Source organism: Felis catus, chromosome A1 (genome assembly GCF_018350175.1).
Source record: "Felis catus isolate Fca126 chromosome A1, F.catus_Fca126_mat1.0, whole genome shotgun sequence".
NCBI classification, from domain to species: domain Eukaryota; kingdom Metazoa; phylum Chordata; class Mammalia; order Carnivora; family Felidae; genus Felis; species Felis catus.
The window spans coordinates 171,462,195-171,488,485 of NC_058368.1; the positions used below are offsets into that span (position 1 = coordinate 171,462,195).

Genomic DNA, 26,291 nt, shown 5'->3' on the forward strand with positions numbered 1-26,291 from the left:
CCCAGCTCACTTTCAAAAGGTAAGCTTTGAGAAGGGGTGTGGGGATGGGGATATCTAAATCTGCATGATGCACACATTTAAAAAAACATAAAAATTTTATCAGCTCAAAAGAAAATTAATCTGGGGGACTGGCAATCTCATCATTACGGGTAATTGTGCTCACACATGGCATTGCCTAGCAACAGAAGGAGCAGGCAAATCCCAACATTGGGGTGTAATGAATCACTCACTGACTACTGCTCACAAATGGTAATTTAATAGGAAGATATTCACATCTGGTTCAATCTCAAACAAGACTTCAGAGAATTCTGCAGACTCCAATTGAGAGAAACAGCAGGTACTTCACCAAGAGCCAGGCTCCAGAACAAAGACTACGCCTACTTACTCGGTTGAATGTATGCTTTGTTTAAAAACAAAACAAAACAAAATAAAACATAGTTTTGATAGCCTCGTTTCTGACATTTTGTTTTGGCACTGCTCCAACTTCTATGGCTTCAGATATAGTTAATGAGTGCCACAAACATAAGAAGGTAAATATGACAAACAAACAATGGGACAATCATGGTTGAACTACAATCACTTTAGACCTCAAAGAGACAGCCCAGTCTGCCCAAGAATCTGCATGCTACTTCAAGTTCAGTGTTTTTGAAGAAAGCTACAAAAAGAATCCACGTACGAGCGAGATCTATGTCTGGATCGTCTGTTGTTGGGGTCCGCCTGATTTTTTTCCTTTTGTCTCCTTAATACAGCTTCCCACTGAGGCGCTGAATCAACCATATCATTCTCCTGACGTATTCTGAAAAGAAAGACCATTCATCTCAAGTTAATATTCACACATGTGGTGCTCTCGTTTTTGGTTCATCCTAAACTTGGTTTTAAAAGTTAAGAAGTTATCAAATAAGTTATTGAAAACTTATTAAGAAATGAAAAGTTATTCAAGGAACAGTTTTATTAAAATCACTTAAAGCTAAGATGTATTAACTGGATTAATATATCCATAAGTAGATAAGTGTATACACACACATATAAGTCTGTTAGAATATTTATACATAAATATGGAAGTATATATTAGTTTCAAACTTCTATCTTTGGCTTAAAAGCTTCTAAGAAATAGGCATGTCAAACAAAAACCTCATTTAAAACATATTTAAGGTTTGACTAAAGAAACAGTGTCTGCTATAGAGCCATTCTAAAATCATGAAACAAAATATTTTTTAAATGTACTAACCAAAGTAGCAATAAATAATTTTACTTTGAAGTACTCTTAAAATTTCACACTAACTGTCAAATTTTTCATGAACGAAAGGTGCCAGATACAATTCCCATTTTTAAGAAATGGGAAAACCAGAAGTACAAGAAGCCACAAGTGGTGGCACCGTGTGTTAGCCGCTGAGCAGGTACATGCCATTCTGATGAGGGCAGCCTCACCTGGCCAAGAGGCAGGCAAGGTTCAACACTCCTGCAGACAGGGGCCAGGCAGGGAATGTAAACAAGGGAAAGGAAAACCCAGGGTGGCGGCTACTGGGAGATACAGGCAGCCGCCATGTGAGATTGGACAGTGTTTCCAAATCCTCTGATTTTTTTTTTTAAGGATAATCCACAAATTTGGGCTTTTAAAGTGAACTCTTTCAATTTTCAAGTGCTGACAACCAATTCTGAATGTTCAAATCCTGTTTGAACCTAACAATGCCTATCCATGCACCACACTGCAGAAGTGTTGGATTTTTTGGTGTATCAAGTCTTTCTTTCTTCTTCTTCTTTTTTTTTTGAATAATTTGTTTAATGTTTATTTATTTTTGAGAGAGAGAGACAGAGTGTGAGCGGGTGGGGGCAGAGAGAGAGACACAGAATCTGAAGCAGGCTCTAGGCTCTGAGTGGCCAGCACAGCGCCGACATGGGACTCAAACTCACGAACTGTGAGATCATGACCTGAGTGAAGTCAGACACTTAACCAACTGAGCCACCCAGGTGCTCCTGTACCAAGTCTTTCTAATAACAGAGGTAAGGTGTTGCAGGGGACAGGTTGGGAAGAAGTATTAGTTAAAGCAATCCTGTCTGAAATGCACTGCAATGATTCTATGAAGCCATGGGTATTCTCTACAAAAATCAAACACCTGTTATTTGAATATTTAACTTAAAGTTTTTGTTAGTTCTTCAGGAAGTTGCTCTGGAGTATTCATTTCACACGCTGATGCTCCCAGGGTGTGGGACAGCAGCATGGAACTGTAAGGTCATCATCACAAAACTGTGACTATATGAGAATAACTGCTTCAAAAAAAAAAAAATGAGAAGAACAGACAGACAAGTCTGGAGACATTTTCTCTCTCTTAACAGATGTCTTTTGGTTGCCCTGTGAACAGCACTTAGTACAGACCATGGGGTGGATATCTAGATTTGCTTATAAATGCAAATCAGTAGATGGGTGACAAATAATTCATTTCACAAATAAGTTAAAGACAATGTAAAGCAAATTCAAGTTAAAAACTATAGTAGCTTATGAAGAAGGAACTATTTAAATCTCTCTAGATTAAAGAGAAATTGTGTTAGGTAAAAAATCATCTGTAACACACTTCAAGCCTTTGAACTGTGTTTCCTCACTAAAGCTTTCATTTCTAATAGGCTGTTATATGAAAATTAACAGGATACAGTGATGCCATGTTTCAGATTCAGAAACATAGTTCTCTCTCTCACAGCATGTACAGAGGAAATTAAAATTGAATATGCATTGCTATAGACTTTAATATTAGAAATTTCTAGGGGTACCTGGGTGGCTCAGTCAGTTAAGCATCTGACTCTTGATTTCAATGATCTTATAGTTCGTGAGTTCGAGCCCTGTGTTGGGCTCAGCACTAAAAGTGTGGAGCTTGCTTGGGATCCTCTCTCCCTCCCCTCTGCCCCTCCCCCACTCTTTCTCTTTCACTAAAATAAACATTTAAAAAAATTAGATCCAAAGAAAAGTATGAGAATGTATACTACTTGAGATTATAATTATTATTCTTTGAAACAAACATTCCCACTTGAAAATGTCACATGCATATACATACACACACACACACACACACACACACACACACACACACACACACACGTATATGTATTTTCATAGCCAGAACCTACAATCTCTGAACCACTCATGTTATCATGTGACAGTCCAGTGGGGGAACAATTCTTGGACACTCCCACGACATGAGGGACCCAGAGTTAGGAAGAGACACTCAATGGGAATATGTCAGGCTGGCAGGAGTTACTACCCCTCCCACAGGAACCTACACCTCAACTTCCCAGAAAAACACATAAAACCCAGGTCTCCTAACTCCTCACCCTGGAGTCTTTTAGACCATAGCTTCCATTCTAAGCCAATTTGCTGCACAGTTCATGGGCAAGACTAAATTTCACAATGTTAAATTTTTTTCACCAGGAGGTCAGCATCTTTTAATATTTTTCAGAGGTCAAGCCTACCAGCATGGCAAATATACTTTACCCAGAGGATAGATATTTAAAAGGAAGCACAATTACTATACTCTCATTCTCTTCCAGTGTGGACTTTAGCTCATTACCTTCATACTGAGACTTTACCCTGATAATTAAAAAATAAAAATAAAAATAAGACAAAGACATGACCACACATAGTTCCAATACCTTGCTAGTAATGAAAACTAAATCGGAAAGAATTTCAGACTATGGCATGTACCTATAACTTCTGTTTTTCTAACAGAAGACTCTAAAGTGAGGGCAGTGAAACCCTGTCAGGTAACATCCACATGTTTCAGAGACAGATGCCCTCTACTGGTGATACTATCTCATAAATATTCTAACAAGGTGCATTAAAAATGTAAGGCTCATTGGAGAGTCACAACAGAAGCACATTTTCCCAAGTAATGAGGTTGTGTGGCTACCTAAATCTGTAATGAAGTTTGAAATTACACCCTTACAAATGGTTGCTGGTTAATGGTGCCTCATTACAAGAATGAAAGTGTCATTTCTTCCATCCCTGAAGTGCTCCAGAAAACACAGGTACAGTGTGGAAAGGAAAAATCCTAGCTCTTGGAAGCAAGAATATTATAATGCTCAATCCTTAAAAGGCAGGAGTGAACTATTTTGTGCATGAAAGAATAAAGAAATAGACATTTGGGTGAAAGGCATCCCCTATGATTCTGCCTTGTCTCATTTATCCCTAGGTATGGGATATACCAGTGTTGCTTTTTTTGCTCTTCTGCTATATTTTAATTTTGATGTAGAGATTCATATTTTGAAGAATAAAAACACTGCAAGCATTGTTATTGACATAATACCTTTTAAAAAGTCAAAATGTACTCTTACAGGACAGATAGTCATGAAAGTCTCAAGGGGGAAAAAGGAGTCCACTGTGGGTTATACTAGGGATGTATTCATTTTCAGATGTTGCATTTAAAAGTGACCCTCAGGGGCGCCTAGGCGGCTCAGTGGGCATCCAACTTTGGCTCAGGTCATGATCTCACTGTTCCCGGTTTCCAAGTTCGAGGCCCGCATCAGAGCCTGGAGCCTATTTCAGATTCTGTGTCTCCCTCTCTGTCTCTGTCCCCCTCCTCCCCGCTAGTGCTCTGTCTCTGTCAAAAATAAACATTAAACAAATTAAAATAAAATAAAATAGAAGTGAACCTCAAAAATATTAATTGTTTCTTTCATGTACTCTCCAAGGTAATAACTACATTCGTCATATTTTGTCTATCTCCTCATCCACAAGTAAGGAGAGTTAACAGCTGGGTTAAGAAGACTTATCATAACAAGGCTTTCATTTTTTAATCAATATTTAAGGGAGACCATTGCTTTAGAATAAGGTATATCCCAACAATGTTTCAGAATAAGAGAATTCTAATATATTTCCTACATGTCTCGCCAAACTTCAACATCCTACTTTTCCAGATGATTTATGCAATTTTGATTATGACTGCACTTGACAATTAAAGTCTGCAAAAGGTTTTGAAGATGAAATGCCATATAATCACTTGATAACAAATAATGAAGGTAATGACTATTCCTAGTCTCTTCTTTCCTACTTCCCAATTATAGTTCTGCCTCTTCTACCAAATTCCTCACATTACCAAATGAATTCTTACACAAACCCCATGGGTCTCACTTTGCCCCCCACCTTTACCTGAGGAGTTTTGTTCCTAATAGGACCTTCCTTTATTCCAGTTCTTAACTCATTTCTCATTCACTGGGATAAAGGCCACGTTTAATGCTGAACCTGAGAAAGCCCATGGAGCAAATGTAGAATGAAGCTTCAAGGTAACATGAGCAAGACATGGGCTCCTGAGCTCTGCCTCGTCCCAGCTCTGGGGAAACTGCTCATCTCTGGTCAACTCTCAGATTCTTCACCTACCAAATTATTGCAAAGATCCTTTCTAGTTTTAAAACTCTATGTTTTCTCTATTTGTGTTTTATTTCCAAGCCAGTCAGACACATTGAAACCAACCTCTATTCTTCAGGTATAGCACAATTCTCCAGACAATTGCTTCATATGGCCACTCCATTGCTAATATTAAGCCTGCAGGTCCCAAGTGATGGTGGACTTGTGTTTCTCATCAACTCATTCATTTTTGGATCACCTGCTATAAACCAATCTTCATCTATTTTTTCAGTAATATTTCTTCCCTTGGGAAATTTGTTGGTTCCAGGCATCTGCCGACATACTCCCCAAAGACCAGCAAGCAAAAAATTCATTTGCTTTTCCCAACCTCCCCCTACCATCAATATATTATTCTGATTTGACGTTAAAGGTATTTCTGTCTCTTCCACTTATTCCTTATGCTCTCCCTACAAAAATGGGCTACCTTTGGTGCAATTTCCCTTTCAAACTCTTTCTGTTTTCCTAATTTTGCAACCTGCTTTGCACTCACTCAGTAATCTGATAGCATGCCTCGGTTGCTACAGCTCAGCACTACCAGAGTCATCTCTGTCAACTTTGATTATGCCCTGGAAGCCCTAAATCGTCCCTATCAAACACCTAAATCTTGACATGACTTATTAAAGTGGAAATCCGTAACCCTTACAATCTGTACCATGGTGAGCATTGTTTTTATTGGCTTTTCATGAACTGCCTTCACCATACCCACAATTTTTACCTTGTTTGCAGCCCTTACCTAAATCAGGGACAGGGCAATAGGGAATGCTTACAACGAAACCTATTTTCAGGCTATGGGGAAAAAATACCCACTGGTTTAAGCTTGTTATCGTTCAAAACTCATCTTTTTCCTTGGGCACAAAGATAATGAAGTTTCTTTTTTTTTTTTTTAGTGACTCTAACAACAAGAAAACCCTACCAAAATATTCATCCTCTAGATTTTCCCTACTCAGATGTATCATCCCTGTTACAGTGCCATAGAAGACAGTTTCTTTCTTCTTTCTTTTTTTTTCTTTTTAAATTTTTTAAAATGTTTATTTTTGAGATAGAGTATGAGTGGGGAAAGAGCAGAAAGAGGGGGCAGAGGATCTGAAGCAGGCTCTGTGCTGACAGCAGAGAGCCTGATGTGGGGCTCGAACTCAGGAAGAGCAAGATCATGACCTGAGCCAAAGTCGGAAGTTCAACAGACTGAACTACCGAGGGGCCCCTCTTTTTTTAAAAAAAGCAATAATGTATTCAATATTTAAAACCATTTTACCCTATTATTCAAATACAGACTCTAAAGATATCTAAAAGTGCAAGAAGAAATTCTAACGACATTTGTGGTAGAATCAATTTGTTAGAAACACCAACTTCTCTTTTTTGTTAAAGGGTATCATTATATACACATATATATGTATATATCAGGGACTTCAGATAAAACTGAACAGTGCTGAATGTTCTCATTAATCTAATAGTATCTGTGTATGTATGCAGGGCACTTTCTACTTTTCAAAGTAGAAAGGATCTTTACAAACCTCTTGACTAAGCTAATGACTAAATAATCCACAGATGCTCCCCAGTGAAAGCGCAAAGGACTGCTGATTTTCATCAAGAGCACATAGGATATTTTGCAGACTGGGTTCTTTGAATGTAATGGATATTTTATTAAGCTCAAGGTATTTGAAGGGAAAGCTGGTTTGTGAAAGGTTTCACACTGTAAGTCTACTTCCGAGGTTCTCCTTCAACATACATCCTGGGCAAGTCCAGAGCAAGGCCTATAGGCTCAAACCTATAGAGACAGGCTGGCTGAGACTTCTGATCTCAGGTGCAAGATTCAAAATTCTAACTCATAAAAACAAATATAATCTAATATCCATATAGATCATTAGCTTCATACTGCCTTGTACTTGGTAGGTTCCCAATTTGATAAATTTAGTCCAACTGATTGTTTCATAAATCAGCAGAGCAAAGTAAGTAATCTTTAAAGAAAACTTAAGCATTTTAGTTAACGCTGCCAGTGAAGTGAAGTACCAATTTCATTTGCTAATATCAATCTTTTCTTTATAGTTTAGATCATAATGACCACTTTATAACTGTTTGGGGTTACAAAGACACCCCCTTAAGAATCTGATAAAAGCTACAGACCCTATCACCAGAAAATCATATACTTGGAAACACACAGGGACCTAAAATCTACTAAAACCTATTGATGAATCAGAGGATAAGAAGGTCTGGTCTGAAAACAACCAAATGTGTAAAGGTAGGGTAAGTGGGAGAAAGGAATATGAGACTAAAGAAACATGGGAAAAGCTGGAGAAAGGGGTGGAAGAGAGCAGAGACAGGCCAAGAAGAGGCCATAATTTCAAAGGTCAGCTATCAGACTACATGGTTCCACCATCAAATTCTCTCATTTCCTGATTTCATTTATCTTTATAGTGACCCATTCAACGACAAAGATTGGTATACACCCCACTTTAAAGATGAGAAAACTTGGGGCGCCTGGGTGGCACAGTCAGTTAAGCGTCCGACTTCAGCCAGGTCACGATCTCGCGGTCCGTGAGTTCGAGCCCCGCGTCAGGCTCTGGGCTGATGGCTCAGAGCCTGGAGCCTGTTTCCGATTCTGTGTCTCCCTCTCTCTCTGCCCCTCCCCCGTTCATGCTCTGTCTCTCTCTGTCCCAAAAATAAATAAACGTTGAAAAAAAAAATTTATAAAGATGAGAAAACTCAGATTTAAATTGGTTTAAAGAGTTGCGCAAGGTCACGTACCAGTACAAGACAGAACTGAGACCTGACCCACATCCTTGGGTTGTTTTCTGACACGTCCCTGGCTCCTACATGGAGACATAACTCAGAGAAGACAAAAGAAAGGAAGAAAGAGTGGAGAGAAGCTAAGAAAAGAAAAGAAAGAAACTGAGTGAGGAAAAATAATATGATAGATTAAAAAGGGAGGTAGGAGGATAGAGATGAAGCTATAAGCAGAGACACTAAGGGGAAAATAAGGCTTTTGTCATCTTAGATGTTATTTAATACTTATTTATTTAGAGAAAGAGAACATGTGCACATGAATGGGGGAGGGGGAGAGAGACAGAGAGAGACAGAGAGAGAGAATCCCAAGCAGGCTCCAAGCTGTCAGTGCAGAGCCCAATGTGGGGCTCAATCCCATGATCTATGAGATCATGACCTGAGCCAAAATCAAGAGTCAGACGTTTAACAAACTGAGCCATGCAGTGACCCCTGTCATCTTATATTTTATAACAACAAACAGTGCCCCAACAAATGAGTAAAAAACCGTCTTCTCAAATCTCAAAACCTAGAAAAAAACTGTAGGGTACTCATCCAGATTACAAAAATAGTAAAGAAATAACTAAGATGGAAAGGTGTAAAGAAAGACATCAACAGGTCCCCAAAATAAAGGAGGAAGCAGAGCCTTCTGGTGCCATAGGAAATCACGCGGACTGAAAGCCCAGCGTTAACACACAAGTGACAACAGAAACCTCACCTGTCTAGCCTCAGTAGCTTTGGACTAGCTCTGGACCCAGAGGAGAGAGAGGATGTGCTTCCCTACAGCTACGTGTTTCTCAAACTGGAACAATCTTTGTTCCTAATATTAGCCTTCCAGAGTTGGTACGAATTATTTTTTCCTTTTTTAAAAAAATTTTTTGTGTTTATTTTTGAGAGAGAGAGAGAGAGAGAGAGAGAGACAGAGCATGAGCAGGGGAGGGGCAGAGAGAGAGAGAGAGACACAGAATTTGAAGCAGGCTCTAGGCTCCAAGCTGTCAGCACAGAGCCTGACATGGGGCTCGAACCCACGAATGGTGAGATCATGACCCAAGACAAAGTCAGATGCTTAACCGACTGAGCCACCCAGGCGCCTCAAATTTTTTCTTTTTTTTAACATTTATTTATTTTTGAGAGGGAGGGAAAGAGGGAAAGAGGGAGGGAGGGAGGGAGGGAGAGAGAGAGAGAGAGAGAGAGAGAGAGAACAAGAGGGGGAGGGGCAGAGAGAGAGAGGGAGACAGAGAATTGAAGCAGGTTCTGTACTATCAGCACAAAGCCCAATGTGGGCTCAAACCCATGAACTGTGAGATCATGACCTGAGCCAAAGTTGGAAGCTCAAAAGGCTGAGCCACCCAGGTGCCCCTTATTATTTACTTTTAATGGTTGTTAAAAGCCATAAGTACTGCTTTGGGTAAAGCTGATTTATAAATATTGTTTATTAACTTGTAGTTCTCCTCACACAAAATCAGAGATGTTTAAATTGTTATCCATGGGAACAGCAAAGCAGATTATGCTCCAGTGGGTACACATTGTAGATAAACTAAACTAAAAAATAACACCCAGTATTTCAATAGAGGGGCTTCAAATCTAATAGGTAAGACTTCTTTATGTTAAAAAAATAATCCAGCAAGAGGTGCCCAGGTGGCTCCATTGGTTAAGCGTCTGACTTCAGTTCAGGTCATGATCTCACACTCCATGAGTTCGAGCCCCGCGTCGGGCTCTGTGCTGACAGCTCAGAACCTGGAACCTGCTTCAGATTCTGTGTCTCCCTCTCCCTACTCTCTCTCCTGCTTGCACTCTATCTCTCTTTCTCTCAAAAATAAATAGACATTTGGGGCGCCTGGGTGGCGCAGTCGGTTAAGCGTCCGACTTCAGCCAGGTCACGATCTCGCGGTCCGTGAGTTCCAGCCCCGCGTCGGGCTCTGGGCTGATGGCTCAGAGCCTGGAGACTGTTTCCGAGTCTGTGTCTCCCTCTCTCTCTGCCCCTCCCCCGTTCATGCTCTGTCTCTCTCTGTCCCAAAAATAAATAAACATCGAAAAAAAAAAAAAAAATAAATAAATAAATAAATAGACATTTAAAAAAATTAAAAATAGAAAAATAAATAATCCAGCAAGAAGGAGTGACAAAGGGAACAACATCCCCAAAACCACAAAGAATATACACATCTCCAAAAAGTAACCCTGACTCTGCCTAAAGTTCCACTAGACACAGCAGAGGCTTCAAAACATTCAAAAAACATATCTGTACAATCTTTGACTGGCTGTCCCAGGGTACAGTTCCCCCAGGGAGACAGGAAAGTGGGGTGTGTCAAGTACAGGCTCTGGTTTCAAAGGTAATGAAGTATTGGGGCTGAATTTAGAGAATTTGCTGGCAGGAAGTAGCACATCAGCATGCTCAGGATTCAGTTTGCCCCTTTCTAGGGTTACCAGGTTCCTTTAATAAAAACACAAAGGACGCTACTGAGAGCTTGGTTGTGTCACACTACTGGCTGAGATAAGGCAGGGTAAGGTTGAAGAGATTCATCCTCTCCCCGAAAAAGGAGTCTTTGAACAAGTAGGAAGTCAGACACGAGGAAACAACCCTTCATCACAGACAGAAGACTCAACAGGACTGTCAGTAGGGCTGCAGTTTAAATATTCAGATCTCTGCATCCTGATGTGGAATGAATGGGTTCTGGCAAAATCTAAAAGGCTAATAATTGGACAGAAGGGTTAGCGATAGCATAACATAATGAGGAAATGGCACCCAAAGGCAATGCGATGTTTCTGTCCCCCCTTCCTCCCTGCACACTGTCACCTGCTGCACCACTTTCAGGAGAAAATGGAACTAGAAGACATATTTTCCCCTCTGCCTAGTTTTTGCTAGGGTCCTGAGAACTCGACCCTAGACTCCATCTTACACAGACAATAGGCAACTTACGTAACCCTGGGGCAGTACTTCTACTGGCAAAATAAATGAGTTGGAAAGGCTTTGGGTCAGAGTGTGTTTGAAAGTGATTTCTCATTAATACCTTACAGAGTATAATGGCATGTCAACATTCAGAGCCACCACCACTCTAGAATACACTACTAACACACTAGAAAGAAAGCCAATCTACAAAATCACTCATGGAAGGCAAAGGGAGAAACTTGTGAGGGAGAAAACACCTATGAGGAATATTAAAGCTGCTCCAACTAGATCGGGAATGGACTATTTAAGGACTTGTTGGCAACTTTTACAGGGTATTTCATTTGTAACAGCAAATGTCACCATGAGCACTTTGGGCCCTAAAAGACATTTTTTTAAATGTTTATTTATTTTTGAGAGGGGAGGGAGGGGCAGAGAGAGACAGAGAGAGGGAGACAGAGGATCTGAAGCAGGCTCTGTGCTGTTAGCACAGAGCTAGAACTCATAAACGGCGAGATCATGACCTGAGCCCAAGTTGGACACTTAACCGATTGAGCCACCCAGGTGCCCCCAAAAGACAATTTTTTTTTACAGGTCACCTTCTGAGAAGTTGAGACCAGAGCATCTATGAGCATAACTTAGAATACAACAAGCAAAACAAATAAATTTGTTAAGATACTGGCTTGATCAGTAAGTACAAATAGGAGGAAAATCTGTTTTTTTGTTTTTTGCTATGTTTTGTGTTGTTGATGCAGATACTGAATTTCAGAGTAGGAAGAAGTCACCTGAGGGAAAGCTACCCTCCACACTTGGGCTTTTGCAGATGAAGAAACCATAATCATTTCCTTGAGAAGGGTGTCATAACACACTGAGATCTTACCTCTATCTAGGGTGACTCCAGCCCCTAAGAAGGTTCCACAGAGAAAACTTTCCTAAGAAAACGATCCGCTCTTACAATGCTGTCTGGGCTATTATGACACAGGCTTTAGAGTTAGGCAGGACAATTCAGTGTGTGCCAAGCATGAGGGCTTCAAGTACTAAAGAAAGACCTTAGGGATTATCTCCTCTGACTTCCTCACTTTACACAAGGGAAAAAGACGACCCAGAAAAGTAAAACAACCAGGCCAGAGCTCCCCATGAGGTGGGAATGAGTTTCCTAGTGGTGGCACTACTAACATTTTTTGGACCAGATACGTCTTGGGTGGGAGAGAGCTGTCCTGTGCATTGCAGGATATTTAGTAGCTCCCCTGGCCAATAGCAATCCCCCCACCCAATTGTGACAATCAAAAGTGTCTCAAAACATTGCTGAATGTCCTCAGAGAGTGGAAGGGCAGGACAAAATTGCCCCCGGTCGGGAACCACTGGGTTAGAAGCTGAGACAACCAGAAACCAAATCCCTCTCATTCCTCATATGGTGCTCTTTCACCATGTGAACACTTTTTGTTCAGTAAATACTTTGGGAATAGGGAGAACTGATTAAGGCATTAAGCTATCACTAATACTGAGTACATGTTAAATGATATTATTAACAAGCTCTTAAGAATGAGCCTTTAAATAGCAGTCTTAAAGATATGAACTAAATACATTTATCCATCTAATTGTATGTTCCTGACATGAATATAAATGCATATTTTCATGTACATCTATGAAACAATGAGTCTCTCTGTTTTGGCTGGGCAAAATATGGTAATGTCAGTTAAAAGATACTTCAGGGAGGGGCGCCTGGGTGGCTCAGTCGGTTAAGCGGCCGACTTCGGCTCAGGTCATGATCTCCCGGTCCGTGAGTTGGAGCCCCGCGTCGGGCTCTGTGCTGACAGCTCAGAGCCTGGAGCCTGTTTCAGATTCTGTGTCTCCCTCTCTCTGACCCTCCCCTGTTCATGCTCTGTCTCTCTCTGTCTCAAAAATAAATAAAACGTTAAAAAAAATTAAAAAAAAAAAGATACTTCAGGGAGAAATTCCTCTAAAAATGGCAAAATTTCTTACCATCCTTAAACAAACTCACTACACATTGCACCTAAATATAGATCATCTTTTTTTTTAATTAACAAGAAGAGACCCTGATTGCCAAGTTATTTAATCATCTTATTATAAAGATCAGACGCTCAGTTCAAAGAGCTGCAGTTTCCTAAAATAGTGCTTCAAAACAGTGCCAGATTCCTTATTAAACACAGAGGAGAAAATCAGGCTTAAAAATAGAGGATGCACAGCTTCTACCACCAGCAGCCACCTCTGATTTTGGAGTTCCAGATAACTACGGTTTCAGATATTACCTGTTTCTCTTTTTCCGGTGTTCTCTATTAGAATTTTCTGATTCACTACCACTGCTCGTGTTACAGCGTGAGCGTGACCTGAGGACAAAATGAGAAGAACAAAAGAAAAAAACCCACATTTATGACAAATAAAAAAATTTCAGGAAGGTTCATATTGGTTCTTTGGAATGACTTTTGCAGTGAAATGACTAAGCCAAACATAAGTAGCTGTATCATCCCTCCCTCAGTCAGTGTTACTCAATTCAGAAAGACAGCCGAATGAGTCTACAGACATGTGAAAGCAGATGAAGGCAAATGTCACCATGCTCCCCAAAAAGACCACAAAATCAAGCACTTCCAACAGAACTCTGACACGGCAAAGCTCTAAGTCCCTGTGGTAGACTAACTATGGACACAAAGTCCTGTCACATCCCCCACCCATCGACAGAGGTAGAGTCTGTTTCCCCTTCCTTTGAATTAGCCCTGGCCCTGTGACTGACTTCATCAACAGAATGACATGGAAGGGATACTCTGCCAGCTCCAGGACTATCTCTTAACAGGGCTGGTAGCTCCTGCTTCCTCCCGGCCGCCATCTCAAGAAGCCTAGACCAGCCAGGGAGAGAGACCATAGAGAGAAAGAAGCCCCAGGCCTCCTACCATTCCGCCAAGACAAAAGCCATGAGAGAGAAAGGTCTCTTGAATATTCCAGTCCTAGCTGCCATCTGACTGCAGCTTCATGTGAGGCTAGTGAAATCAACCTGTTCATCAACAGAATCATATAACATACATATGGTTGTTGCTTTAAGCCACTAAGTTTTGGGGTGGTTTTAATATAGCAATAGATAACCAAGAGAGTTCCTCTGAGATACAATGAAGCAGAAAAAAAGAGAAATTGCTAAGGATGCTACAGAAGGTAAGACTGAGAAACAACTGAAGCCAAAAGTGACATTTGAAAGTCAATTTTTTGATCATAGCCTTAAAGTAGCCACTAATAAAATCATAACGACAACAACAAAAAAATCCCTGTTCTTGCTTCAACTCTGAGTAGTGCTAATCCTTCCTCCCTCTCCCTGACCCTCCTTCCATTTTTACTTTTTTACCTCCTCCTTTGCTTTAGATCTGAGTCTTCACCACTGTTATGGGCTTTCCTATAGAAAACAAATAAATGAAGATATTAAAGAAAATAGAAAGTGATCAGTTGGCTAAGGAAAACACAGCAAAATGAGTTTCACTTCAGTTAATGCATCTCAGTTTTGTATTCTTTCATTCACCAAATATTTAAATCACACAATACACCCAGTCCCAGAAGTAGAACAGAACACTGGCCTCAAAAAGCCAGCAACCTAACAGAGGTTGCAGACAGTCTACAAACAACAATGCACAACATGTCTGTTAAATTCTATTCATCTGAAGCTAGGGTTGTCTGCAGTTCCTAGGTCTGTAATCTGCCCAGTCAAGTTCTGCCATAATCTAAATGACGTCAGCTCTCACTTACATGTCCTTTCCAACACCCTGGCCCGTGACCAAGTCCCTTGACCATTTTTCGGATGATCTCTTTACGATAACTCAGCAATCCACATCATGGCCACACTTTGGACATTATCATCTATAACCACCTCCAAACTTTGGTCTGTGACCACAATCTCTTCCCCTTCCTGTTTATACCTCTGAACAGCTTTGATGGGGCCTCCTGGTTAAACATGCAAGCTCTGGAGCCAGACAACCTGAACGTGACTCCCATCTCCTCCACTGAGGAGTTGTGTAATTTTTACTTCTCTACTAAGTGCTTTAGTTTTAATGGAACCTCCCACAAGAGTTGTTATGAGGATAAAATGAATTAATACATTTAAAATGCACAGAGTAGGACCTGACTCACTGAAGCACCCAGTAAATGTTAGCTGTTACTATTATTGCTTTTTTCCACTACTTCCATTCTACCTTTCTTTGATCTCAATAGGACCGTTTGTTTATTGACCTTGCTACTTTCCGTCAGCTTTTCTTGGCCTTCTTCCTGACTCAACTGAGATTTCCCTCATTTCGATAACATGTATGCCAAGACTCAGAACTTCCTCCAACTCTCTGTTTTTGGTTCAGCCGTTTGGGCAAGATCCCATTCATGGGTAAATCAAACTATCCAGGTCCTCTAAGCCAGCCTTCAACAGCTAGCTGAGCAGTGCTGCAGGGAGTTACACAAAAGGGCATATTAGTTACACTACAAATCCATGTTCATAAACTTCAGGTGAATCCACAACATCCTAACGCCTTTCTATGATCTAAATACTCTCTCTCTGCAAAGCAGTTTCAAACCCTTTTTACCTTGTAACCCTCTGATACACTGGTCCCTCTGCATCGGCAGTTGACTTTGTTCTCTCCTTCCAAAGGCAAAAGTAGCCATCAGATGGCAACTCTTTCATCTTCCTGTTACCAAAAATAAAAAATGCCTACATCTTCCTGTTATTTACAGATCTGTCCTCACAACTAAGGTCAGTCTCTCCACCTGTGTTGTGTGGGTCCTATCACCTCTTAACTTCTCAATGACTTTCAGAAACTGTCTTATCCCTGACTTGTCCTTATGGAAAATTCTTTTACCAGGTTTCACGTTATCAAGTTTCTACTATTTAAACACGCACACATCTACTTGACTCCACATCCCCCTTCATCTTTTTCCCAGTCTCTCCTCTCTCCTCCAAAGCACCAAACTTCTTAAGAGAGGTGCCTAAGCTCCTTATCTCTGTTCCTTAACCCTTTATTACATGTGCCTTCACACTCTGATGGGCAGACATGGCTCATGCCACATTCCCCCATTTCTTAAAAATACATATATCAAACAACATAATGTTGAGAGGTCTCTGTCCTTATATCAAAATTTTCAATAATTTTTATTTAGTATAAACACAACTATATATATGTTCACAGATTATCTATACAGTGTTTAAGGAATACAATTCCATTCTTGTATTGGTTTTACAATTATTTTAAGAGACAATAATTGCCTGGTTTTCTATGTACATATCATTTCCTTAGTTTTCCTTATTCTTATCACTAATTCTTCACCTAAACTCTGAGAGCTACAAAACTCTTCCTGAGATGTATGAACACTTAGGACATCTTCCCTGGACCCCTGTGCCCTCCTGCTCACATCCGGATGGTCTATTCCCTAGTACTGCTGCAGAAACATCACTCTGATTACTCTCTTCACTAAAATCCAGGGAATTCTTTCTGCTTCTTTGTAATGGACCCCCTATTTCTAGTTGTCATGACTCCTTGTCTTGTTTTTGGAGAACATATCTTTCAGTTGTTAACAAAGAAAGTCTGCATGTCAGGTACATATTTTTTTTTTTTTTAGAACTGGAATTTCTCAAAATATCGTTATTTGACTATGTAATTATAGTTTATCTGGGCTTAAAATCCTAAATTTAAAAGAACGTCCCCTCAGCATTTTGAAGGCAATGCTTATCTTCTTTCTCTGATATTGCTGTTAATGAGCCCAATGTCACCATTCTGATTTGTCAACATTTGTGCATGAACTTTTTTTCTCATAATCCTGCCTCCTTCCAACTTTTACAAAACCTCTCTTAACCTATAATGCTTTAAAATTTAATGATAATGGATCTTGGAATAGATCTAATTTTCTAATCTATTATGCCAAATGTCCAGTAGCTTCTCTCTATAAAGTTTGATTATTCAGTCTGGGATATGTTATACTTTGTTATACTTATACTACTTCTTTAATAGTTTCCTCTCCTGCATTTTCTTTCTTTTCCTCCCTAGAAATTTCATTAGTCAAATGTTTGATATCTAGGTTTGATCATTTTTATCCTTATTTCCACATATCTGTTTTGTTTTTGTTCTGCTTTGGGGATGATTTCCTTAACTTTACCTTCCAAACCTTCTACTGATTATTTTAAATTCTGCCACAGGAATATGAAGTCTAAGAATTCCCACTTGTTCTTCTCATATCAAAATTTTCTTTTTTCTAAAGATAATTATACTTCTAAGACATTTTCTTTCTTAAATCGTCTCTATTTCCTGTGAGTATATACACATGCCCCTTACTCTGACTCTGTCTTTCCAAACAGAAGCAATCCTCAAATGCCAAGTGATGGTGGCTCTCTCCTCATATTTAAGAATTAGGCACTAAAAACTCTGGAACCCTCTGGATGGTGCAGAGCATGTTAACTGATGGCTTCACTGTGGTGTGGAGCAAAGTAATGTGGGTAATCTCAACCATTTCACTGGAGGATCCCTTGAAAGTTGGTATCTGTAGGTCTTTTGGATCTTGGATCTGTCTTTCATACAGCAAGAGTCTCTGATCTCATGCTTGGGAGGTACAAACCTGGCGTCTAGCATTCTGGGAATAAAGAGGGAAGGTACCTCTTTAGAAAGCAGATTTTCACTCTTTTGACTTTTCCTATGGCCACAATTTCTCTTTTCTCTTAAAGCAATTTCCTTTGAAGGTAACTGTCTTCAACTAAGCCAAATAAATGCTGGAGTTTCCCTCAGCTCTGTCACTGGCTTGGTGTTTGCATTCTATCTATAGTATCTATCTAGACAACCTCGTCTCTGTTTCATATTTCAATTTACATCTTTAAGAAATTTACCTTTTAGCCGGCAGCCACTCTATCTCCAGACTTCTACCCAACAATCCATGTGAATCCTGCACTTAAACTTCTCAAAAATACCAGAAATTCTACGTATCAAAAACCAAACTCACAGTTGTCCTTTTCAAGCCTGTAATGTCCCAGTGACTGTTATTTCAGTGCATCACACCTTAAGTCTGGATTTCATTCCTCACATCTATCACTCCTTCACCCCTCATATCGATCCTCCCAACCCTCCCGATGGGTCTCAAAACCACCCACTTCCTTAAATCTTCACATCACCATCTTGGCCCAAGTTCCCATTAGCCTTCACCAGGGCTTGCACAGTAGCCTGCTGCCAGGCTCTCTCTTTCCACTACTGCCCTCGTCCACCTTTGCTCCATAGGACAAGAAAGCTCATCTTTACGTGATACCAAGTGATCTTGTTATAACCCCCTTCTAAAACCTACTGGTCTAACAACCCACATCCTCAACAAGGCTCAGGTGTCCTAGGAGGTGTTTTCTCTCTGGACTCATTTCTAACACATTTCTGTTCACTCTTTATGCTTGAGCAACACTAGCAGCCAGTAAGCCTTCTCATGAATGTTCCCCACTCCCTTCCAGAGGCTTCCAAAGCTTCCGTGCATGCTAACTCCTCCAGCTCTCTTTGCCTACTCTTGTCTCATATTCCAGTTCAAAAATCCAGCCTCTGGGAACCTTTCCCTGGCCTCCCTGACTCATCAACTCAGCAAAACTTCCCCTAATAGTCCTGGTTATACAGGTATTTGGATGATCAAAGTTATCAAGTGGTTACTCTTGGGACACGTGTACTTTTCCGTATGCATGTTAGGTTTCAATAAAAAGTTTTCTAAAATACCCCAAAGCACCACATAACTCTCCGTCAAGAATATATAAAAGTCTGAAGTGCACATGCATTTATATGATTCACATATTTCTTTCTCAACAAACTGTAAACTCCCAAAGCGCAGGGACTCTCTTGGGTGATATTTAACACAGTGCCTACATAAAGTAGGCACTCAATAAATATTTCTGAGTGTAAAGATGGATAGGGGTGAAAACTGTATTGTCAGAAGGTAGGCTGGCTTTCTTTTTCTAGAACAGGAACATTTAAAGCAGGCTTCAGTATCTCCACCATGAAAATTACATGAAAGTGTGTACGTATATCTAATTATGTACTTTTCCCCCCTAAGGAATGATCCAACGTTTCATTAGATTCTCAGAGTCCTCTCACCCAAAAAAGGTTAAGGGTCAGTGTTCTAACCTCATCCAGAATTTGACAGACGTACTCATCTAATGACAAACAACTGGCAAAATATAAAATTTTGATATCTTCTATAAAACATGTTATTCTGGCATCCATTACAAAATAGAATAACAGAATCCCGTTATTAAATTTAAGTTCTTGAGATTCTTCTACGCTTTTCACAAATCTCAGTTTTAAATGCCAGAGTTACTCTAGCCATGTAAGGATTTGTGCCCAGGGGCAAGGTAAATATCTGTGAAGATAAAACAAGACTGACAAGGACAGGGACACTCAGAGGGCATTTACAGTGGAAAGAAAGAAAGAATGAGCTTTAGCTCTTCTTTGCCCACATGTAGCAATGGCTAGTCTCAAAACATACATGCCCAATAAAAGACCTTTCAAGTGATACACATAACTGGACAGAAGGCGCTACGGCCGCTCGGACAACAAGATTCTCTTCCCTATGAATCAAAACAGTCTTTCCCCTGGACTGTGTCAATGAAAGGACCCCGTATCCACTCACCACAATTACTTGTCTGTACTTCACAGGAAGCCAACAGAAAATGTATCTCAATATAGAAGTCATTAAGTCTAGATTTCAGAATGTATATACTCCAGACTATTGCAAGCAATTAGCTTGAGAAAAAAATGTAAATTTTGGTATATTTTAGCAAAACTTGATAAATTCATTTCCAAGTGTATTAAAATCAAAATGGCCATCTGCTAAACATGTACAATAATTTTATACAGGGAATGTTGTCAAAGTACACTAGCAATTAAGGACGAAAAACTATACAAACCTGTGTCTTTAACAATAATCATGCAGTGCCAAATTCTTAATATATTTAGTAGTTCTCACTACCCATACCCTCTCAAAACACAGAGGCACTCTAAAGTATCTCCCAGTGGTATTGCCTTGGTTTTAAGTGTTGTCCATGTTGAACCAATCCTTAATAGGGAAATCTTTCCTCCTGCTTTACTTAAATGATGATTAATATCCCTGCCTTTTTCAGACATATAGATCTGTATCCAAACCCAGGTGTGTCACAAAGGACAGCTACCTTACCTCTCCCTAGCCTCTGTTTTCTCATCTGGGCCAGGTATTTTCCATTGGTACTTAGCCCATCCAAACCCATCAATAATCTCCCTTGTTTTGTCAAGACTAGAAGCCTGAGGGGCACCTGGGTGGCTCAGTTGGTTAAGCATCTAGCCTCTGCTCATGGCATGATCTCATGGTTCATGAGTTCGAGACCCACATCAGGCTCTGTGCTGACAGCTCAGAGCCTGGAGCCTGCTCCGGATTCTGTGTCTCCCTCTCTCTCCAACCCTCCCCTGCTCTCACTCTGTCTCTCTCTCTCAAAAATAAATAAACATTAGGGGCACCTGGGTGGCTCAGTCGGTTAAGCGTCTGACTTCAGCTCAGGTCATGATCTCACAGTCTGTGAGTTCGAGCCCCACGTCCGGCTCTGTGCCGACAGCTCAGAGCCTGGAGCCTGCTTCAGATTCTGTGTCTCCCTTTCTCTCTGCCCCTCCCCTGCTCATGCTCTGTCTCCTTCTATCTCAAAAATAAATAAAACATTTAAATAAACAAACAAACAAACATTAAAAAAAAAAAGACTAGAAGCCTGAAAACTATTTTCCCAGACTCCTTTGCCAGCTGGGTTCCACTTAGAGAGACACCCAAGTGAGATCTGGAGGCAGGTATGCTTCTGACATCCCTGTGCATTCATGCTTGCACTCCTGAGCAGTGGGAGCCCCATAGCATTAGCTACAGCAGTGGCACCTCTAGCAGGGGCAGCAACAGCAGTTGCTACAGTAGTGGTGCCCACAACAGCATGAGCAACGAGCACAGATTCATGAAGGCCAGCTCAAAGGTGGACACAGTTTTTGATCTCCAAGTAATACCCCACTCTCCTTTAATCCTGTCAGCCCAGGGGCAGTATAGCATCCGTAGCTCAGGGGTGCACCCTCCCTGCCTTTTGTTCCTTCAATGCTTCTCACACTTGTGTGCAATTCCCCACATTAATCCCTCTCTGCTGGCAATGCCTAGTGGCTGACACATATGCCCATTTCTATAGGGTTATTACAAGGATCAGATAATATGTAGCAAGCAATTTTGCTCAGTACTTGGACCATGATAAATGCCAACTATTATTCCTTTATTCTATCTAATCACTGGTGGTCATGATTTAGCTCTGCCTTTCCTACCTAGTAGGTGAAAGTGTTATTGACCTTTGTCTCCTTAACCACCTAAAGATTTCATTGAAGCCGGACCTGGTTTGAGAAAGCTGGGGAACAAGACTCTGGGAAACTGGCAGAAGTGGAAGGAAATCAAATGGGATGAACTAACAAGTATCAACAAGGGCACAGAATAAAGAAGGTCTTCTGCTTTCCAGATCCACGGTGATCATGATGGTTATCTGAGAACATGACCTGAACTTCCCGTAAGTATAAAAGTTACCTATAAAATACCAGTATGCAGGCACTCAAAGTGAAACACAGTCTCTGTGATGTGGGAATGAAATGAATTTCACTGGTTAGTCATTTCTAGGTCTTTTCTCAGACCTGTTACATTGCCCAGCCTGCTTTTCAGAGAGTCCAAAACTTCTAGATATGGACTTTCTTTTTTTTAATGAAGTACACACAAATATAATCACAAAAACAACCTGCCCTGCTGGGTAAAATGTAACAGCATCCATTTTCTCTGTGTGTGGAAAGGGGCTTTGTTAAAATTTACACAACAACATCAGTCTGGAAAACAGAGCACCAAGCCTCAGCTAAGATCTACCTATAAACGTAATTTTGTCCTCTCAGGTCAGAACATTTAGTATCTTTTATATATTAAAATAATCATTAATATATATTATATATGTTATATATTTATACATACCATATAATATATTGTTAAAATATGTACATAATATATATTTTTTTAACTTATCAGTTTTAATAGCAATACAGAAAGCAAGTTCCTATCAGTATTTTATGAAATTATTCTCTGAAACTCTGTTTAAAAAGAAATGCTTTTATCTCAATAGAACATAAGCTTTCTGTTATCCTGAGGAGACCGTCATGATATTATGAGAATAACTTGTGGTAAAAAAAGTAACTGGGACCCAGACTTCCTGTTGAAAACTAAAAATCAAGTGGTACTGTTCAGCTCACCTCCTCCTTGTCGGCTGTACAGAGTCATCGCTCCCACAGGAGGGGTTTCGGCGACGCGAGGAGGGGAACTTCGGGGATTTCATGCGGTCACTGGGAGAGTTGTAGAGTCCGCTGGAATGGGAGAGGAATGGTCAACAATGCTCGAAGAGGGCTTGGAGGAGCAGACACCCCAGCCCAGATCTACGCAAGTATTCATACTCTCAGGGGAATACTGGATCAAGGGCATCCAGCTCTCTTTGCTGACCAGATTTATTCAAAGAAAAGAGAGGTAAGGGGCACCTGGGTGGCTCAGTACGTTAAGCATCTGACTTTGGCTCAGGTCATGATCTTACAGCCAAGAGTTTGAGCCCCGTGTCAGGTTATCTGCTGACAGCACAGAGCCAGCTTGAGATTCTCTCTCTCCCTCTTCTCTCTCTGCCCCTCCCCTGCTCTCGCATGTGCTCTCTCTCAAAATAAATAAAATAAAATAAAATAAAATAAAATAAAATAAAATAAAATAAAATAAAATAAAATAAAATAAAATAAAGTAAAATACAAATAAAAGAGGGGAAATTGTCATTAGTATGTCATTTGGAGTTCAGAAATATACTCTCTTATTCTAAACCATCATAATGACCTTTCAAGCAGTTTCTTAATACACACTGCTTTCTCTTCCTATCTTTCCAGGAGAAAGTTTCATGTTAGGATATATCCTGTTGATTTTTACTTCAGAAGTTCCCAGTCATGCTGATTTAGGAATCTGACTGCCATGTCCATAGCTAGTAATACCCAGCCACAAAGCAGTTGGATTCCCTTATTTAATGAGCTGCAATTGCTAATCCCACTTCAACTGTTCTCCTTCAGAAAAACAATGATTCTCTTTACCTCTGGGGGCCATTTTCTTCCCATGGTGGATGAGATTTGTTTCTTTGGATATCAGGGCTGTTCTCATTCTTTGCTTTCTTAAAGCTTTAATTTAAAAAAAAAAAAAAGAAAAGAAAAGAAATTAACTAGAGAATAAATGGGAGTTAACTTACTTCTTCAGTGAAATTGTTTAACAAAATGTTTTAAAATGTAGTCTTTAAAAAATATTTTAACGTTTATTTATTTTTGAGAGAAAGAGAGAGACAGAGACAGAGCACAAGTGAGGGAAGGATAGAGAGAGAGGGAGACACAGAATCCAAAGCTCAGGCTCTAAGGCTCTGAGCTGTCAGCACAGAGCCCGACACAGGGCTCAAACCCATGAACCATGAGATCATGACTTGAGCCAAAGTTGGATGCTTAACCAACTGGTCCACCAGACAACCCTAAAATGTGTTTTATTTATACTCGTGACTCATTCCAAAAATGGGGTGCCTGGGTGACTCAGTTAAGCATCCAACTTTGGCTCAGGTCATGATCTCGTGGTTCGTGAGTTCAAGCCCTGCATCAGGCCTTGTGTTGACAGCTTGCCTCAGATTGTGCCTCCCTCTCTGCCCTCCCCGCCTGTGCGCTCTCACATGCATTCTGTCTCAATAAATAAATAAATAAATAAATAAATAAATAAATAAATAAATAAATAAATAAATATTTTTCAAAAAGAACACGAAGTGGCGGCCTAAAAAAATTCATGTCTCCAGCAAGTACTTTTGGGTCTCCCCTCCACCTTTTTTTCTAGTATTACTGCTTTAAGTCAACAAAAGCCAGGTCACCCACTGTTAAGGAACTTTAAGGAGAGTCTACCTGAAGGAAGCTAGGGCAAGTGTTAAGGCAAGAAAAGAAGAAAGCTGAAAAGGAAGGAAAGCTGGGGTATTGGGGCTCATGGGGCTTACTGCCTCTTTTCAGCTCTGCACGTGGGTCTAAATCTATGCAGGTTGGTCAGCTCTGGACAGGCTCACGGTACCCAAATTGACCTTTCCCAGTCCCCCGTTTCCGCCATATCTTGGCTTCCTCCTTCCAAATCAGAATGACTTTTAAATGCTGTTTCCTGACCTAGTATCGTCTTTCTGCCTAAGAATGTAAATATAACTGAGTTGTTACTCAATCCAAACAAATTTTTTTAGACACACATGGGCAGACACAGAGAAAAGCATAGGGCCACCAGTGGCAGAGGGGAGGTGTATTACCTCTTATTTCCTGGGAGTCTCAGCCTCAGAAAAAGAGAGCTGCTTAACTCCCAATCTACATTGAACCCTGGCTTTTTGAGGAATCCTCTACATAACTGTCCTTGAACAGTCACAGCAGGGTTCTTTGTAAGAGCCAACAAAGAAGAAAGAGCAACAAATGACAAGGTCATTTCAAAAAGGAAAATAAACTTGTATCCTAGCATACTATACCCATAGGGAATTCATATAAGCCTGGGGCACCTGAGTGGCTCAGTTGGTTAAGTTTCTGACTCTTGATTTCAGCTCAGGTCATGATTTCATAGTTCTTGAGTTCAAGCCCTACATCCAGCTCTGTGCTAACAGTGTGGAGCCTGCTTGGGATTCTCTCTCTCCCTTTCTACTCCTCCCCGGATTGTGCTCTCTCTCTCTCTGCCCCTCCTCTACACATGCACACACTCGCTCTCCCTCTCAAAATAAATAAACTTTAAAAAAAACCTAAAAAATTATAGATTTGACAAAGGCACTTAACTCATTGCATTAGCATATAGTATGTAGGTTTTGTTTTTGACCAATATATTATTTTGATCAAAATTAAGTAATCTTTTGAAAATCAAATGCCTGAAGTAAAATCTTACTTTTGAAATGAGGAGAAGTAATAAATATGGTAGACACGTAATACACCAGTAGAAAGCGTGTGTGTTTAATAAATCAGAAAGCAAAAGCGAAAAGAGAAAAGGGAGATTGAGAAATTCAGTTGGGAGATGAAAGGGGAAATGGGAGAGCAGGCGAAAGTTAAAGAATAATGAAATCCTGGGTGGCTAATTAATTGCATTCACTCCCTAAGCCATTTCTCATCTGGAGCTTGAGTGGGAAAATCTGGCCGCCCTTCAGGTATCAGTCCTATCGGCAAGAATGCAGTTGTAAAGGGGATTGAACTCCTTCTGTACATTCTAAAAAGGCTTGGGATCTGAATTTCATGCCAGATTACTGTTCTTATGTTGGACTTACCATAAGCGTACCCTGTACATACAGATTAAGCTGACGCTCTAGCCACAGCTGTGAGGCTAAGGGAAACACAGTCAACTCTAGCGTATGCAAAGGCAAAGAACCTGTCATTCCAAAAACAATCTATGAAGGGAGTGTCCTGGAACTAAACAAAAGAAACTGTAGGCAAAACCCTGAGGAAAACACTGCAACTCTGAGAATCCTCGTATCTTACAGTTATTTTGCTAGGATATTATTATAAACTGTATTCCTCAATCTAGGTGAATGAAGACACCATTATTTACTAACAAAAGATGGAGTCGATGATCAAAGAAGTCTGTCAAGGTCACATATTTCTGACTGCTTGGATTTCTCCATGATGTAGGGAGCTATCTCTATAGACAAAGTGAGCTGATGAAAGCTGCTCATTGTATTTCTCAAATGCTGGTCCGTGAACATAATCGGAGATAGGAAAAACTGACGCGGAAACAGCGTCTTAACAGAGAACAAGGCTGATCTTTCATGGAAACAATCCATGTAATATATTGAGAGAAAGTCTTTCTGCTGGGGATTGCTGCTGGGAAAATTGATGCAGAGGACCATGACAACTCTTCATACATATGCAATCACTGACTTCTGAAGCCCTGCGCCTCTAAATGCTATAAACCCTCTTTCCAGGGCCACAGTTCAGTGCACCACGGTAATGAACACAGCACATTAAACATGAATATCATCTACTTTATTTCACAGGTCCCTCTGAGTAAGTCCATTATATCATGCCATTTTAAAAAGCACGTGGAATTTTCCCTGGGCTGCCGAGAACGCAGATCACAGACTGAGAGTTCACCATGCCAGCAGGAGCATTTCCTTCAAATGAGAGAGGCAGGTCCTGATGTTTCTATTCCACTGGCATCTTTCAGGTATTCTTTCTCGCAGACTACTTCGATCAAACGTAT

General features: G+C 40.4%; 1 protein-coding gene across 6 annotated transcripts in view; it reads right to left on the reverse strand.

Annotated features, from left to right (window-relative positions):
- The window catches only part of EPB41L4A (erythrocyte membrane protein band 4.1 like 4A), a 248,884-nt gene that overhangs the window by 23,274 nt on the left and 199,319 nt on the right, over positions 1–26,291 (reverse strand). For 4 of the 6 annotated variants that reach the window (XM_019838064.3, XM_019838056.3, XM_045034650.1 and 1 more), the window contains exons 14-18: positions 23,153–23,236; positions 22,289–22,399; positions 14,380–14,427; positions 13,301–13,378; positions 677–796 (exon numbers count right to left, since the gene is read on the reverse strand). In XM_019838064.3, coding sequence (XP_019693623.2) covers positions 677–796; positions 13,301–13,378; positions 14,380–14,427; positions 22,289–22,399; positions 23,153–23,236 — 441 coding nt within the window. The remainder of the gene's footprint in view (positions 1–676; positions 797–13,300; positions 13,379–14,379; positions 14,428–22,288; positions 22,400–23,152; positions 23,237–26,291) is intronic. The other 2 variants (XM_019838060.3, XM_019838062.3) reach the window with 2 other exon arrangements.